The 17,454-nt window shown below is 40.6% G+C and overlaps 1 protein-coding gene across 1 annotated transcript in view; it reads left to right on the plus strand.

Annotated features, from left to right (window-relative positions):
• Positions 1–10,040, plus strand: part of LOC109882700 (metabotropic glutamate receptor 7-like) — a 393,305-nt gene extending 383,265 nt beyond the window's left edge. Inside the window, exon 11 of the mRNA XM_031798073.1 lies at positions 7,922–10,040. Within this exon, the coding sequence (XP_031653933.1) occupies positions 7,922–7,971 (50 nt within the window). The 3' untranslated portion in view covers positions 7,972–10,040. The remainder of the gene's footprint in view (positions 1–7,921) is intronic.
• Positions 10,041–17,454: the final 7,414 nt, after the last annotated feature.

The raw sequence follows: 17,454 nt of genomic DNA on the forward strand, positions 1-17,454 counted from the left end.
GGGGTTCATCTATGTTGGGGCGGAGGGCAGACCTCTTACACCCTAGTTTACGAATGTGTCTGTCACTGACATATGGACACGTTGTATGATACACCCACTGAGCTAGAATGGATACACCGAAGAGCTAGAATGGATACACCGAAGAGCTAGAATGGATACACCGAAGAGCTAGAATCCCAGTCAGACTTAGTTTCTTTCACAGTTCCCAGTTGTCTTCAATGCACTGAAGTCGGAAGTCAGAGATTTCCGAGTTCCCAGTTCCGAGTTCCCGGTTGTTTTAAGGAAGACGGCAGGGTGTTCCCTTTGAGTCAGACTGGGATTTTTAAAATGTTTTTGGGGTCATCCAACTCAGGAACTCTGGCCTCTAGCGCTCTGACTTTCCGACCTGAAGACCACTGACATCATGATTTGACTTCATATATATATTTTTTGAGTTCCCAGTTGTCTTGAAATCACCATAAAACTCATGATACCTTTTGCCAGCTCATATCTGTGTGAAGCTGTAGTCAGTGCTCTTGTCTGCGTTTAAAACCAAATATCCATCTAGGTTGGATGTGACAGGAGAGAATAGGTACACACTGTGGACCACGCCTCGCTGACTTTGAGAAGCTCCGAAGCGACATGCATCATCAAGCCACACCCATCTCATTAACGGTGGTGAGATAAGAGACATTAGGTCAGACTAATTTGCAATTGACTGTCATAGCCCCCCCGCCCCCCCATTAAAAGTATGTGATGGTGAGTTGAGAAGACAATCAGAAATACTGTTAGCATTGTTTTCCTTCTATTGTGTGGCTGTTAATTACATCCTTATTTTCACATAGTTGAGGTGGTAAGGAACTTAAGGAAATTAAAATGGGGGTCCAGGGAGAAAAAGTCCCTGGTCTAATGGCCGTGATAGGAGAATACTGAGGATGGATCAACAACATTGTAGTTACTCCACAATACTAACCTAAATGACAGAGTTTAATGGCTGTGATAGGAGAACACAGAGGATGGATCAACAACATTGTAGTTACTCCACAATACTAACCTAAATGACAGAGTTTAATGGCTGTGACAGGAGATAACTGAGGATGGATCAACAACATTGTAGTTACTCCACAATACTAACCTAAATGACAGAGTTTAATGGCTGTGATAGGAGAACACTGAGGATGGATCAACAACATTGTAGTTACTCCACAATACTAACCTAAATGACAGAGTTTAATGGCTGTGACAGGAGATAACTGAGGATGGATCAACAACATTGTAGTTACTCCACAATACTAACCTAAATGACAGAGTTTAATGGCTGTGATAGGAGAACACTGAGGATGGATCAACAACATTGTAGTTACTCCACAATACTACCCTAAATGACAGAGTTTAATGGCTGTGATAGGAGAACACTGAGGATGGATCAACAACATTGTAGTTACTCCACAATACTACCCTAAATGACAGAGTTTAATGGCTGTGATAGGAGAACACTGAGGATGAATCAACAACATTGTAGTTATTGTTGTTGTGCATGTATCCTGTACAAACACATTGTGTAACTTACCCTCGTCCTTATCCCTAGCCAACACAATACACTGTGTATTTTACTTAATAAAAACTAAAACACATAGCCGCCACTCACTATAAAACACATAACCCCTAGTCACTCTAAAACACATAGCCCCTAGTCACTACTATAAAACACATAGCCCCTAGTCACTATAAAACACATAGCCCCTAGTCACTACTATAGAACACATAGCCCCTAGTCACTACTATAAAACACATAGCCCCTAGTCACTATAAAACACATAGCCCCTAGTCACTATAAAACACATAGCCCCTAGTCACTATAAAACACATAGCCCCTAGTCACTACTATAAAACACATAGCCCCTAGTCACTACTATAAAACACACAGCCCCTAGTCACTATAAAACACATAGCCCCTAGTCACTACTATAAAACACATAGCCCCTAGTCACTATAAAACACATAGCCCCTAGTCACTATAAAACACATAGCCCCTAGTCACTATAAAACACATAGCCCCTAGTCACTATAAAACACATAGCCCCTAGTCACTATAAAACACATAGCCCCTAGTCACTATAAAACACATAGCCCCTAGTCACTATAAAACACATAGCCCCTAGTCACTATAGAACACATAGCCCCCACTCACTATAAAACACATAGCCCCTAGTCACTATAAAACACATAGCCCCTAGTCACTATAGAACACATAGCCCCCACTCACTATAAAACACATAGCCCCTAGTCACTACTATAAAACACATAGCCCCTAGTCACTACTATAAAACACATAGCCCCTAGTCACTATAAAACACATAGCCCCTAGTCACTATAAAACACATAGCCCCTAGTCACTATAAAACACATAGCCCCTAGTCACTATAAAACACATAGCCCCTAGTCACTACTATAAAACACATAGCCCCTAGTCACTACTATAAAACACATAGCCCCTAGTCACTATAAAACACATAGCCCCTAGTCACTATAAAACACATAGCCCCTAGTCACTATAGAACACATAGCCCCTAGTCACTACTATAAAACACATAGCCCCTAGTCACTACTATAAAACACATAGCCCCTAGTCACTATAAAACACATAGCCCCTAGTCACTATAAAACACATAGCCCCTAGTCACTATAAAACACATAGCCCCTAGTCACTATAAAACACATAGCCCCTAGTCACTATAAAACACATAGCCCCTAGTCACTACTATAGAACACATAGCCCCTAGTCACTATAAAACACATAGCCCCTAGTCACTATAAAACACATAGCCCCTAGTCACTATAAAACACATAGCCCCTAGTCACTATAAAACACATAGCCCCTAGTCACTATAAAACACATAGCCCCTAGTCACTACTATAGAACACATAGCCCCTAGTCACTATAAAACACATAGCCCCTAGTCACTACTATAAAACACATAGCCCCTAGTCACTATAAAACACATAGCCCCTAGTCACTATAAAACACATAGCCCCTAGTCACTACTATAAAACACATAGCCCCTAGTCACTATAAAACACATAGCCCCTAGTCACTACTATAGAACACATAGTCCCTAGTCACTATAAAACACATAGCCCCTAGTCACTACTATAAAACACATAGCCCCTAGTCACTATAAAACACATAGCCCCTAGTCACCACTATAAAACACATAGCCCCTAGTCACTATAAAACACATAGCCCCTAGTCACTATAAAACACATAGCCCCTAGTCACTATAAAACACACAGCCCCTAGTCACTATAAAACACATAGCCCCTAGTCACTACTATAAAACACATAGCCCCTAGTCACTATAAAACACACAGCCCCTAGTCACTATAAAACACATAGCCCCTAGTCACTACTATAAAACACATAGCCCCTAGTCACTATAAAACACATAGCCCCTAGTCACTATAAAACACATAGCCCCTAGTCACTATAAAACACATAGCCCCTAGTCACTATAAAACACATAGCCCCTAGTCACTACTATAAACACATAGCCCCTAGTCACTACTATAAAACACATAGCCCCTAGTCACTATAAAACACATAGCCCCTAGTCACTATAAAACACATAGCCCCTAGTCACTATAAAACACATAGCCCCTAGTCACTATAAAACACATAGCCCCTAGTCACTACTATAAAACACATAGCCCCTAGTCACTACTATAAAACACATAGCCCCTAGTCACTATAAAACACATAGCCCCTAGTCACTATAAAACACATAGCCCCTAGTCACTACTATAAAACACATAGCCCCTAGTCACTATAAAACACATAGCCCCTAGTCACTATAAAACACATAGCCCCCACTCACTATAAAACACATAGCCCCTAGTCACTATAAAACACATAGCCCCTAGTCACTATAGAACACATAGCCCCTAGTCACTACTATAAAACACATAGCCCCTAGTCACTATAAAACACATAGCCCCTAGTCACTACTATAGAACACATAGCCCCTAGTCACTACTATAGAACACATAGCCCCTAGTCACTATAAAACACATAGCCCCTAGTCACTATAAAACACATAGCCCCTAGTCACTATAAAACACATAGCCCCTAGTCACTACTATAGAACACATAGCCCCTAGTCACTATAAAACACATAGCCCCTAGTCACTATAAAACACATAGCCCCTAGTCACTACTATAAAACACATAGCCCCTAGTCACTATAAAACACATAGCCCCTAGTCACTATAAAACACATAGCCCCTAGTCACTATAGAACACATAGCCCCTAGTCACTATAAAACACATAGCCCCTAGTCACTACTATAAAACACATAGCCCCTAGTCACTATAAAACACATAGCCCCTAGTCACTATAAAACACATAGCCCCTAGTCACTACTATAAAACACATAGCCCCTAGTCACTGTAAACACATAGCCCCTAGTCACTATAAAACACATAGCCCCCACTCACTATAAAACACATAGCCCCTAGTCACTATAAAACACATAGCCCTTAGTCACTATAGAACACATAGCCCCTAGTCACTACTATAAAACACATAGCCCCTAGTCACTATAAAACACATAGCCCCTAGTCACTACTATAGAACACATAGCCCCTAGTCACTACTATAGAACACATAGCCCCTAGTCACTATAAAACACATAGCCCCTAGTCACTATAAAACACATAGCCCCTAGTCACTATAAAACACATAGCCCCTAGTCACTACTATAGAACACATAGCCCCTAGTCACTATAAAACACATAGCCCCTAGTCACTATAAAACACATAGCCCCTAGTCACTACTATAAAACACATAGCCCCTAGTCACTATAAAACACATAGCCCCTAGTCACTATAAAACACATAGCCCCTAGTCATTATAAACACATAGCCCCTAGTCACTATAAAACACATAGCCCCTAGTCACTATAAAACACATAGCCCCTAGTCACTATAAAACACATAGCCCTAGTCACTATAAAACACATAGCCCCTAGTCACTATAAAACACATAGCCCCTAGTCACTACTATAAAACACATAGCCCCTAGTCACTATAAAACACATAGCCCCTAGTCACTACTATAAAACACATAGCCCCTAGTCACTATAAAACACATAGCCCCTAGTCACTACTATAAAACACATAGCCCCTAGTCACTATAAAACACATAGCCCCTAGTCACTACTATAAAACACATAGCCCCTAGTCACTACTATAAAACACATAGCCCCTAGTCACTATAAAACACATAGCCCCTAGTCACTATAAAACACATAGCCCCTAGTCACTACTATAAAACACATAGCCCCTAGTCACTATAAAACACATAGCCCCTAGTCACTACTATAAAACACATAGCCCCTAGTCACTATAAAACACATAGCCCCTAGTCACTATAAAACACATAGCCCTAGTCACTACTATAAACACATAGCCCCTAGTCACTATAAAACACATAGCCCCTAGTCACTATAAAACACATAGCCCCTAGTCACTATAGAAACACATAGCCCCTAGTCACTATAAAACACATAGCCCCTAGTCACTCACTATAAAACACATAGCCCCTAGTCACTACTATAAAACACATAGCCCCTAGTCACTACTATAAAACACATAGCCCCTAGTCACTATAAACACATAGCCCCTAGTCACTACTATAAACACATAGCCCCTAGTCACTACTATAAAACACACAGCCCCTAGTCACTATAAAACACATAGCCCCTAGTCACTATTAAAACACATAGCCCCTAGTCACTATAAAACACATAGCCCCTAGTCACTATAAAACACATAGCCCCTAGTCACTATAAAAACACATAGCCCCTAGTCACTATAAAACACATAGCCCCTAGTCACTATAAAACACATAGCCCCTAGTCACTATAAAACACATAGCCCCTAGTCACTATAAAACACATAGCCCCTAGTCACTATAAAACACATAGCCCCTAGTCACTATAAAACACACAGCCCCTAGTCACTATAAAACACATAGCCCCTAGTCACTATAAAACACATAGCCCCTAGTCACTACTATAAAACACATAGCCCCTAGTCACTACTATAAAACACATAGCCCCTAGTCACTATAAAACACATAGCCCCTAGTCACTATAAAACACATAGCCCCTAGTCACTATAAAACACATAGCCCCTAGTCACTACTATAAACACATAGCCCCTAGTCACTATAAAACACATAGCCCCTAGTCACTATAAAACACATAGCCCATAGTCACTATAAAACACATAGCCCCTAGTCACTATAAAACACATAGCCCCTAGTCACTATAAAACACATAGCCCCTAGTCACTACTATAAAACACATAGCCCCTAGTCACTATAAAACACATAGCCCTAGTCACTACTATAAAACAAATAGCCCCTAGTCACTACTATAGAACACATAGCCCCTAGTCACTACTATAAACACATAGCCTCTAGTCACTATAAAACACATAGCCACTAGTCACTATAAAACACATAGCCCCTAGTCACTATAAAACACACAGCCCCTAGTCACTATAAAACACATAGCCCCTAGTCACTACTATAAAACACATAGACCCTAGTCACTATAAAACACATAGCCCCTAGTCACTATAAAACACATAGCCCCTAGTCACTATAAAACACATAGCCCCTAGTCACTACTATAGAACACATAGCCCCTAGTCACTATAAAACACATAGCCCCTAGTCACTATAAAACACATAGCCCCTAGTCACTACTATAAAACACATAGCCCCTAGTCACTATAAAACACATAGCCCCTAGTCACTACTATAAAACACATAGCCCCTAGTCACTACTATAAACACATAGCCCCTAGTCACTATAAAACACATAGCCCCTAGTCACTATAAAACACATAGCCCCTAGTCACTATAAAACACATAGCCCCTAGTCACTATAAAACACATAGCCCCTAGTCACTATAAAACACATAGCCCCTAGTCACTATAAAACACATAGCCCCTAGTCACTATAAAACACATAGCCCCTAGTCACTATAAAACACATAGCCCCTAGTCACTACTATAAAACACATAGCCCCTAGTCACTATAAAACACATAGCCCCTAGTCACTATAAAACACATAGCCCCTAGTCACTATAAAACACATAGCCCCTAGTCACTATAGAACACATAGCCCCTAGTCACTATAAAACACATAGCCCCTAGTCACTATAAAACACATAGCCCCTAGTCACTACTATAGAACACATAGCCCCTAGTCACTATAAAACACATAGCCCCTAGTCACTATAAAACACATAGCCCCTAGTCACTACTATAAAACACATAGCCCCTAGTCACTACTATAAAACACATAGCCCCTAGTCACTATAAAACACATAGCCCCTAGTCACTATAAAACACATAGCCCCTAGTCACTATAAAACACATAGCCCCTAGTCACTACTATAGAACACATAGCCCCTAGTCACTATAAAACACATAGCCCCTAGTCACTACTATAAAACACATAGCCCCTAGTCACTATAAAACACATAGCCCCTAGTCACTATAAAACACATAGCCCCTAGTCACTACTATAAAACACATAGCCCCTAGTCACTACTATAAAACACATAGCCCCTAGTCACTACTATAAAACACATAGCCCCTAGTCACTACTATAAAACACATAGCCCCTAGTCACTACTATAGAACACATAGCCCCTAGTCACTATAGAACACATAGCCCCTAGTCACTATAAAACACATAGCCCCTAGTCACTACTATAAAACACATAGCCCCTAGTCACTATAAAACACATAACCCCTAGTCAATACTATAAAACACATAGCCCCAGGCTATGAAGAAATAAGAACATCTCTGAACCATTATATCTACTGTATTTGAAAAACATATTTTTCTTATCTCCTCTCCAGGTCCGGCAGCAAAGAAGAAGTATGTGAGCTACAATGACATTGTGATCTAATAGCCGTCATCAGAGAGAAGGGCAGGCTGTTTGGGGATGCTTGGTCTCCTGCCCCTCCTGCCCAATTGGCAACATAAAGGAAATCCAAACTATGTTTATGTCCATGCAGCTTTTACTGCCTACTCACACCCCGGGAACCTGCAGAACCCCCCGGAACCCTGGAACTCCAGAACAACACAGTGACAATGGGTGGGTTCTGGGTTCTAGAGCTTTCCTTTAAAACAGAGGATTCTGTCTGGCTAACTGATGTTTTTTTCATGGTGGAAAATCAAGACGGACATTTCTGTTGGGAGCAAAATAATTTACAAAATAATTTGTTTTGTTAAATGATTTCAGAGAGAAAAAAAAGAGGCAGAGAATTGGTTTGGACAAAAAACCTGTGTTCCTCCTCAGGATTAGAGTGTGTCTCTGCAGAACCCTCAGAGCTGGCCCCCCACTACCTATAGGTGTGTCTCTACAGGTACGCTGGCTGCAGCAGGAGGACACACCTGTACTGGAGGACACACCTGTACTGGAGGACTCACCTGTGCTGGAGGACTCACCTGTACTGGAGGACACACCTGTACTGGAGGACTCACCTGTGCTGGAGGACTTACCTTTTATTGACCTACCTGTACCTGCCATGGGGCTGTTTCTTGTCTTTTAATGTCCTTCCAAATTGCAAGTTTTCCAAAATTCCTGTCGAAAAAAAGTTTGAGGTTCTATTGGCCTATCCGTTACATTTGTTGTAGATTTTCTAAAGATCTCAATGTATTTCTTCTTTAGTGCTTGGATGCACAGTCAATTAAAGCCATATTCTTGTCTCTGAGATGTCAAGTATTTTTTCACGTTTTCGATTCTGGCTGTATGTCGGTTGACAAGAAAGACGCACGGTATCTCATTTTTACATTCCCTTATATGTGTTTGGGGAGTTTTCTACAGACATGCTTTCAGGATGTTGAACAGGTACAGTACATTAAACCATCGACTGTGTTTTCAGGATGTTGAACAGGTACAGTACATTAAACCATCGACTGTGTTTTCAGGATGTTGAACAGGTACAGTAACATTGACCATCGACTGTGTTTTCAGGATGTTGAACAGGTACAGTAACATTGACCATCGACTGTGTTTTCAGGATGTTGAACAGGTACAGTAACATTGACCATCGACTGTGTTTTTAAAGTGACTAAAAGAGAGCTCCAGCGCCCAGTCCAGTCAAGGCTTTATTAGCTTGATATAAAAACTAGACTGATTCCAGTGGTTTCTCTCCCCCCGTGTAGAAGTTGTCGATGCATGCCTGCTATGTTTGATGTTAAGATTACGTCAAAGAATATGTATATAAAAATACAAAAAGATGGAGATTTCACAACACGTGATTCACTAGCATTGCTTTTAATTAATGGCATACAGGATTACTATTATTATTCATGTTATTATAATCCTTTTTTTTTTTTTGTTGTTGGTTGGTTGACATCTTCTCACTGAAGGTAGAATATGGCTTTAATTTCGTCTTGGATTTTTCTTAATGCCCTGCAACTATGGAAAACAATTGTGGGGAAAAATAACATGAATATATATATATATATATATTTAAAAACAAAACACACAAAATAAAAAATAAAAAACAAGTCTGTTTTTATACTGTTTGTACTAAGTATATTCATGTTGCCCTTGCTGCTTATGTGCCAATGTTGTGTGAGATTTAAAAAAATATATATATGTGTTTGACCACTCATGCAACTTTTATGTGGTGTTATCTGAGAATGTATCAACATGAAATAAAACCATTTGATATTTCTTTTATTTCTTTTATACTCCCTGAAAACACCTTATTGTACTTTGTATTCCTTTGAGGACAAAGCATTTCATCACTATGTGCTGACATTCAAAAGTACCTTCATAATCAATAATAATTATAATAGGTTTTGGAGTATGGTGTTTTTTGTCTTCTTTACCCATACAGGGGTTTGTCCCCTTATTCTGTCATGGAGAAAGTGATTTCCATTCTTCCACACAATCCAACCAGCGACTCAATGCAATCTCTTACCTACAGGTACCTGAATAAACGTTATCACTGTCTAGTTTAACAATGCCTCAAGGGTGGATTGTCTGACTTGAAAAGTAATTGTTTACATCATAAGTATCTTGACTACTGTGCCGGTCTGCACATATATATATATATCGAAATAAAACGTAAGGTTTTACCTTCAGGGATCATTTCTCCAAACGGAATAGTAGAAGTGAGTTGCTTGAGGCTTCTAAAATGGAAAGACATTTCTATGAAACGCACAGGAAAGAGAACATTAAGCTTCTGAAGATGAAGTTGTACTATACTCTTTCAAAAAAATTAAATAATGTTAGGCGTAAGGTAAAAACAAGACACAAAGCTTGTTATAACTTCAGGAATTCGTTTTTTACTTTAGAATTGTTTGGCAGCCCTCACACCTGTCCCAACCACCAACCATCAGTATATTATATTGAGATGAGTTGTGTTTCTCTTCAGTGTAATGAATAGGTCTGTATACATGTGAAATGAGAAACAGCTACGTCCTTCCTAGTGCCCTCTTCATGGCTAGCTGCCAGTTGTCATGGTTTCGGGCCATCCATACAGAGAGGAGCAAAGCATCAAATAGTATTCCTCTGACAGGTGTCTGATCTTGTCTGAGATTAAAGTTTAATAGATTTGTATTGTCATAATGCATATAATGTGTGTCCATCTACTGACTATGGTTTGTACTGCACAACTAACTACATAACTAACTACATAACTAACTACATAACTAACTACATAACTAACTGTATAACTAACTGCATAACTAACTACATAACTAACTACATAACTACATAACTAACTAAATAACTAACTGCATAACTAACTACATAACTAACTACATAACTAACTGCATAACTAACTACATAACTAACTACATAACTAACTACATAACTAACTGCATAACTAACTACATAACTAACTGCATAACTAACTACATAACTAACTACATAACTAACTGCATAACTAACTACATAACTAACTGCACAACTAACTACATAACTAACTACATAACTAACTGCATAACTAACTACATAACTAACTGCATAACTAACTACATAACTAACTACATAACTACATAACTAACTACATAACTAACTACATAACTAACTACATAACTAACTGCATAACTAACTACATAACTAACTACATAACTAACTACATAACTAACTGCATAACTAACTACATAACTAACTGCATAACTAACTACATAACTAACTACATAACTAACTGCATAACTAACTACATAACTAACTGCACAACTAACTACATAACTAACTACATAACTAACTGCATAACTAACTACATAACTAACTGCATAACTAACTACATAACTAACTACATAACTACATAACTAACTACATAACTAACTACATAACTAACTGCATAACTAACTACATAACTAACTACATAACTAACTACATAACTAACTGCATAACTAACTACATAACTAACTACATAACTAACTACATAACTAACTGCATAACTAACTACATAACTAACTACATAACTAACTACATAACTAACTGCATAACTAACTACATAACTAACTACATAACTAACTACATAACTAACTACATAACTAACTGCATAACTAACTACATAACTAACTACATAACTAACTACATAACTAACTACATAACTAACTACATAACTAACTACATAACTAACTGCATAACTAACTACATAACTAACTACATAACTAACTGCATAACTAATTACATAACTAACTACATAACTACATAACTAACTACATAACTAACTACATAACTAACTACATAACTAAGTACATAACTAACTGCATAACTAACTACATAACTAACTACATAACTAACTACATAACTAACTACATAACTAACTACATTAAAGATGTAGCCAGTGGCATATGGGATATTGTATGTGGCCTTCAATATTATAGCTCAATATCTTGGGACAGATATTGAAAATGCATAGGAATATATCAACAGATCTCAAGTATGCACAGCGGCGTTATAGTTATTCATGGAAGTTTCTATTGTAATTTATTATAGACCATTTACAAAAGCAAACTCTTTTATTTATTTATTTTTTCTACTTTGGTTCTTCTATCATAACTTTTATGAAAATAATGCACTGCCCAAAACTCCACCGCAGAGCTGTTTATTCTCAGTTGGTCTTACCCCGCCATGGCCACAAACCACATCCTACAGGACTTCCTTTTCCTCCAATACATTCCTTAGGGAGGTCTAGATCCCGCGTGTCGTCTGGTGCGGAGTATTCTCTCTGCTATCCAGTGATCATTAAAAGGTACAATGCAACCTTTTTTTAAATCTCAAGATCTAAGCAGCAATTAAGTGTAGCTTCTTAGCAAAGAGCAATTTTATCAAGCTAAAATTTAGCTAGGACTGTCTGGGAGTGATCTGAGTGCGAAGGGGACAACTGAAAACTAGCTGTTATTGGCAGAGAGGTTTGGAACTCTTTCTTATTGGTCTTATTAACTAATATGTCAATACTCCAGCACACCAAAACAGGCTGAGATTTTATTTTCTAACAGCTCTTTCACCAAAAGGACATAATCATCATTCTCACCTTTTCACAGTTCTATTCCGACCTCACAGTGTGGAAATATATATAACACACAAAACAATCACATTTTGGACTCACTGGATCCTCAGATGACAAAGGAAGAGGAGGAAAAGTAAAAACAGGAAGTGGAGTGTCCTGATATACTATTATCCCCAGGGGACTGGTAGTAGAGTGTCCTGATATACTATTATCCCCAGGGGACTGGTAGTAGAGTGTCCTGATATACTATTATCCCCAGGGGACTGGTAGTAGAGTGTCCTGATATACTATTATCCCCAGGGGACTGGTAGTGGAGTGTCCTGATATACTATTATCCCCAGGGGACTGGTAGTAGAGTGTCCTGATATACTATTATCCCCAGGGGACTGGTAGTAGAGTGTCCTGATATACTATTATCCCCAGGGGACTGGTAGTAGAGTGTCCTGATATACTATTATCCCCAGGGGACTGGTAGTAGAGTGTCCTGATATACTATTATCCCCAGGGGACTGGTAGTAGAGTGTCCTGATATACTATTATCCCCAGGGGACTGGTAGTAGAGTGTCCTGATATACTATTATCCCCAGGGGACTGGTAGTAGAGTGTCCTGATATACTATTATCCCCAGGGGACTGGTAGTAGAGTGTCCTGATATACTATTATCCCCAGGGGACTGGTAGTAGAGTGTCCTGATATACTATTATCCCCAGGGGACTGGTAGTAGAGTGTCCTGATATACTATTATCCCCAGGGGACTGGTAGTAGAGTGTCCTGATATACTATTATCCCCAGGGGACTGGTAGTAGAGTGTCCTGATATACTATTATCCCCAGGGGACTGGTAGTAGAGTGTCCTGATATACTATTATCCCCAGGGGGCTGGTAGTAGAGTGTCCTGATATACTATTATCCCCAGGGGACTGGTAGTAGAGTGTCCTGATATACTATTATCCCCAGGGGACTGGTAGTAGAGTGTCCTGATATACTATTATCCCCAGGGGACTGGTAGTAGAGTGTCCTGATATACTATTATCCCCAGGGGACTGGTAGTAGAGTGTCCTGATATAATATTATCCCCAGGGGACTGGTAGTGGAGTGTCCTGATATACTATTATCCCCAGGGGACTGGTAGTAGAGTGTCCTGATATAATATTATCCCCAGGGTACTGGTAGTAGAGTGTCCTGATATACTATTATCCCCAGGGTACTGGTAGTAGAGTGTCCTGATATACTATTATCCCCAGGGGACTGGTAGTGGAGTGTCCTGATATACTATTATCCCCAGGGGACTGGTAGTAGAGTGTCCTGATATAATATTATCCCCAGGGGACTGGTAGTAGAGTGTCCTGATATACTATTATCCCCAGGGGACTGACAGTGGAGTGTCCTGATGGCAATATAATATTATCCCCAGGGGACTGGCAGTGGAGTGTCCCGATGCTAATATAATGTTATCCCCAGGGGACTGACAGTAGAGTGTCCTGATATACTATTATCCCCAGGGGACTGACAGTGGAGTGTCCTGATACTAATATAATGTTATCCCCAGGGGACTGGTAGTATAGTGTCCTGATGCTAATATAATGTTATCCCCAGGGGACTGGCAGTGGAGTGTCCTGATATACTATTATCCCCAGGGACTGGTAGTGAAGTGTCCTGATATAATGTTATCCCCAGGGGACTGGCAGTGGAGTGTCCTGATGCTAATATAATGTTATCCCCAGGGGACTGGCAGTGGAGTGTCCTGATATACTATTATCCCCAGGGGACTGACAGTAGAGTGTCCTGATACTAATATAATGTTATCCCCAGGGGACTGGTAGTAGAGTGTCCTGATGCTAATATAATGTTATCCCCAGGGGACTGGCAGTGGAGTGTCCTGATATACTATTATCCCCAGGGACTGGTAGTGAAGTGTCCTGATATAATGTTATCCCCAGGGGACTGGCAGTGGAGTGTCCTGATGCTAATATAATGTTATCCCCAGGGGACTGGCAGTGGAGTGTCCTGATGGGGACTGGCAGTGAAGTGTCCTGATATAATGTTATCCCCATTGGACTGACAGTGGAGTGTCCTGATATAATGCTATCCCCAGGGGACTGGCAGTGGAGTGTCCTGATATAATGTTATCCCCAGGGGACTGACAGTGGAGTGTCCTGATATAATGTTATCCCCAGGGGACTGGCAATAGAGTGTCCCTGGCGGAATCCTTTGCCCTACAATGCATTAGTTTTGAACAGAGACCTATGGGCCCCGGTCTAAGGTATTACACTGTATAAGTAAAAAAGGTGTTATTTGGGACACTCTCACTGAGCGCTTTTTTTTCTGACAGTGCAGTGCTTTCACACAACGTCTCGGTTGCAGGAGCCATGTCATGAATTACAAAACGGCGTCAAAGCTGGCAGTGATTGGCGTAGCATTAGTACCCAGACCCACACTTTGCTGACAGCATGCACCATGAGCAGAAAGCAGAGAGTTTGGGCCCAGTGAGAGGCTTTCGCTTGTCAATAAGAAGTGACAGAAACACACAAGTCTTTCAGGAGAAGGAAGCAGCAGCAGAAACGAGGGGAACAAAGTGTGTCGAACTTTTGTCTCAGCGATGTAACAACCTCTTATGTTGCAACTATGCAACTGTGCCGTCTCTTTAGCTTTGTGTTACACAGGGTGTAACGGATGTGAAACGGCTAGCTAGTTAGTGGTGGTGCGCGCTAAATAGCGTTTCAATCGGTGACGTCACTTGCTCTGAGACCTTGAAGTAGTAGTTCCCCCTTTGCTCTGCAAGGGCCGCGGCTTTTGTGGAGCGATGGGTAACGATGCTCCGTGGGTGACTGTTGTTGATGTGTGCAGAGGGTCCCTGGTCCGTGCCCGGCGAGGGGACGGTCTAAAGTTATACTGTTACTAGTGCATTGTCTCTATAGCTTTGTGTTACACAGTGCATTGTCTCTATAGCTTTGTGTTACACAGTGCATTGTCTCTATAGCTTTTTGTTACACAGTGCATTGTCTCTATAGCTTTGTGTTACACAGTGCATTGTCTCTATAGCTTTTTGTTACACAGTGCATTGTCTCTTTCAGGGAATAAATTTTAGCAACGGCAAATAACCTAAAAAAAAAATGTCCTCTCACTGTCAACTGCATGTATTTTCAGCAAACATAACATGTGTAAACATTTGTATGAACATAACAAGATCAACAACTGAGACATAAACTGAACAAGTTCCACAGACATGTGACTAACAGAAATGGAATAATGTGTCCCTGAACAAAGGGGGGGGGGTCAAAAACTAAAGTAACAGCCAGTATCTGGTGTGGCCACCAGCTGCATTAAGTACTCCAATATATCTCCTCCTCGTGGACTGCACCAAATTTGCCAGTTCTTGCTGTGAGATGTTACCCCACTTTTCCACCGAGGCACCTGCAAGTTCCCGGACATTTCTGGGGGGAATGGCCCTAGCCCTCACCCTCCAATCCAACAGGTCCCAGACGTGCTCAATGTTATTGAGATCCGGGCTCTTCGCTGGCCATGGCAGAACACTGACATTCCTATCTTGCAGGAAATCACGCACAGAACGAGCAGTATGGCTGGTGGCATTGTCATGCTGGAGGGTCATGTCAGGGTGAGCCTGCAGGATGATGTCTTCCCTGTAATGCACAGCATTGATATTGCATGCAATGAAGCTCATTCCGATGATGCTGTGACACACCGCCCCAGACCATGACGAACCCTCCACCTCCAAATCGATCCCGCTCCAGTGTACAGGCCTCGGTGTAACGCTAATTCCTTCGACAATAAAAGCGAATCCAACCATCCCCCCCCTGCTGAGACAAAACCGTGATACGTCAGTGAAGAGCACTTTTTCCAGTCCTGTCTGGTCCAGCGATGGTGGGTGTGCACCAATACGAGACGTTGTTGCCGGTGATGTCTGGTGAGGACCTGCCTTACAACAGGTCTACAAGCCCTCAGTCCAGCCTCTCTCAGCCTATTGAAGACAGTCTGAGCACTGATGGAGGGATTGTGCGTTCCTGGTGTAAGTCGGGCAGTTGTTGTTGCCATCCTGTACCTGTCCCGCAGGTGTGATGTTCAGATGTACCGATCCTGTGCAGGTGTTGTTACACGTGGTCTGCCACTGCGAGGACGATCAGTTTTCCCTGTAGCGCTGTCTCACAGTACAGACATTGCAATTTATTGCCCTGCCTCCTTGCAGCATGCCTCAGGCATGTTCATGCAGATGAGCAGGGACCCTGGGCATCTTTTTCGGGGTGTTTTTTCAGAGGCCTCTTTAATGTCCTAAGTTGTGTCCTAAGTTTTCATAACTGTGACCTTAATTCAATCAAATCAATAAAAAGTATTTATAAAGCCCTTCTTACATCAGCTGATGTCACAAAGTGCTGTACAGAAACCCAGCCTAAAACCGCAAAAAGCAAGTAATGCAGGCGTAGAAGCATGGTGACTAGAAAGGCCAGAACCTAGGAAGAAACCTAGAGAGGAATTGCCTACTTTGCCCTACCGTCTGTAAGCTGCTAATAGTGTCTTAATGACTGTTCCACAGGTGCATATTCATTAATTGTTTATGGGTCATTGAACAAGCATGGGAAACAGTGTTTAAACCCTTTACAATGAAGATCTGTGAAGTTATTTGGATTTTTTATGAATTATCTTTGAAAGACAAAGGTCCTGAACAAGAGACGTTTCTTTTTTTTGTTGCTGAGTTTATTATGATCTTACAGAGCTACTTGAAGATCAAATATTATGTTGTTACAAGAAGATCAAGTGAACACTTATTTAGAGGATACTAAAACCCAGAGCTGTTGTAATCAAACATGAAAATGGTATATAAACATTAACATGATTCTCGTTAAATATTGGTTAAAGGGAATTCCTATCTTTCCCATCTCTTATTTGCCATTG

Source organism: Oncorhynchus kisutch, linkage group LG1 (genome assembly GCF_002021735.2).
Source record: "Oncorhynchus kisutch isolate 150728-3 linkage group LG1, Okis_V2, whole genome shotgun sequence".
Lineage (NCBI taxonomy): Eukaryota > Metazoa > Chordata > Actinopteri > Salmoniformes > Salmonidae > Oncorhynchus > Oncorhynchus kisutch.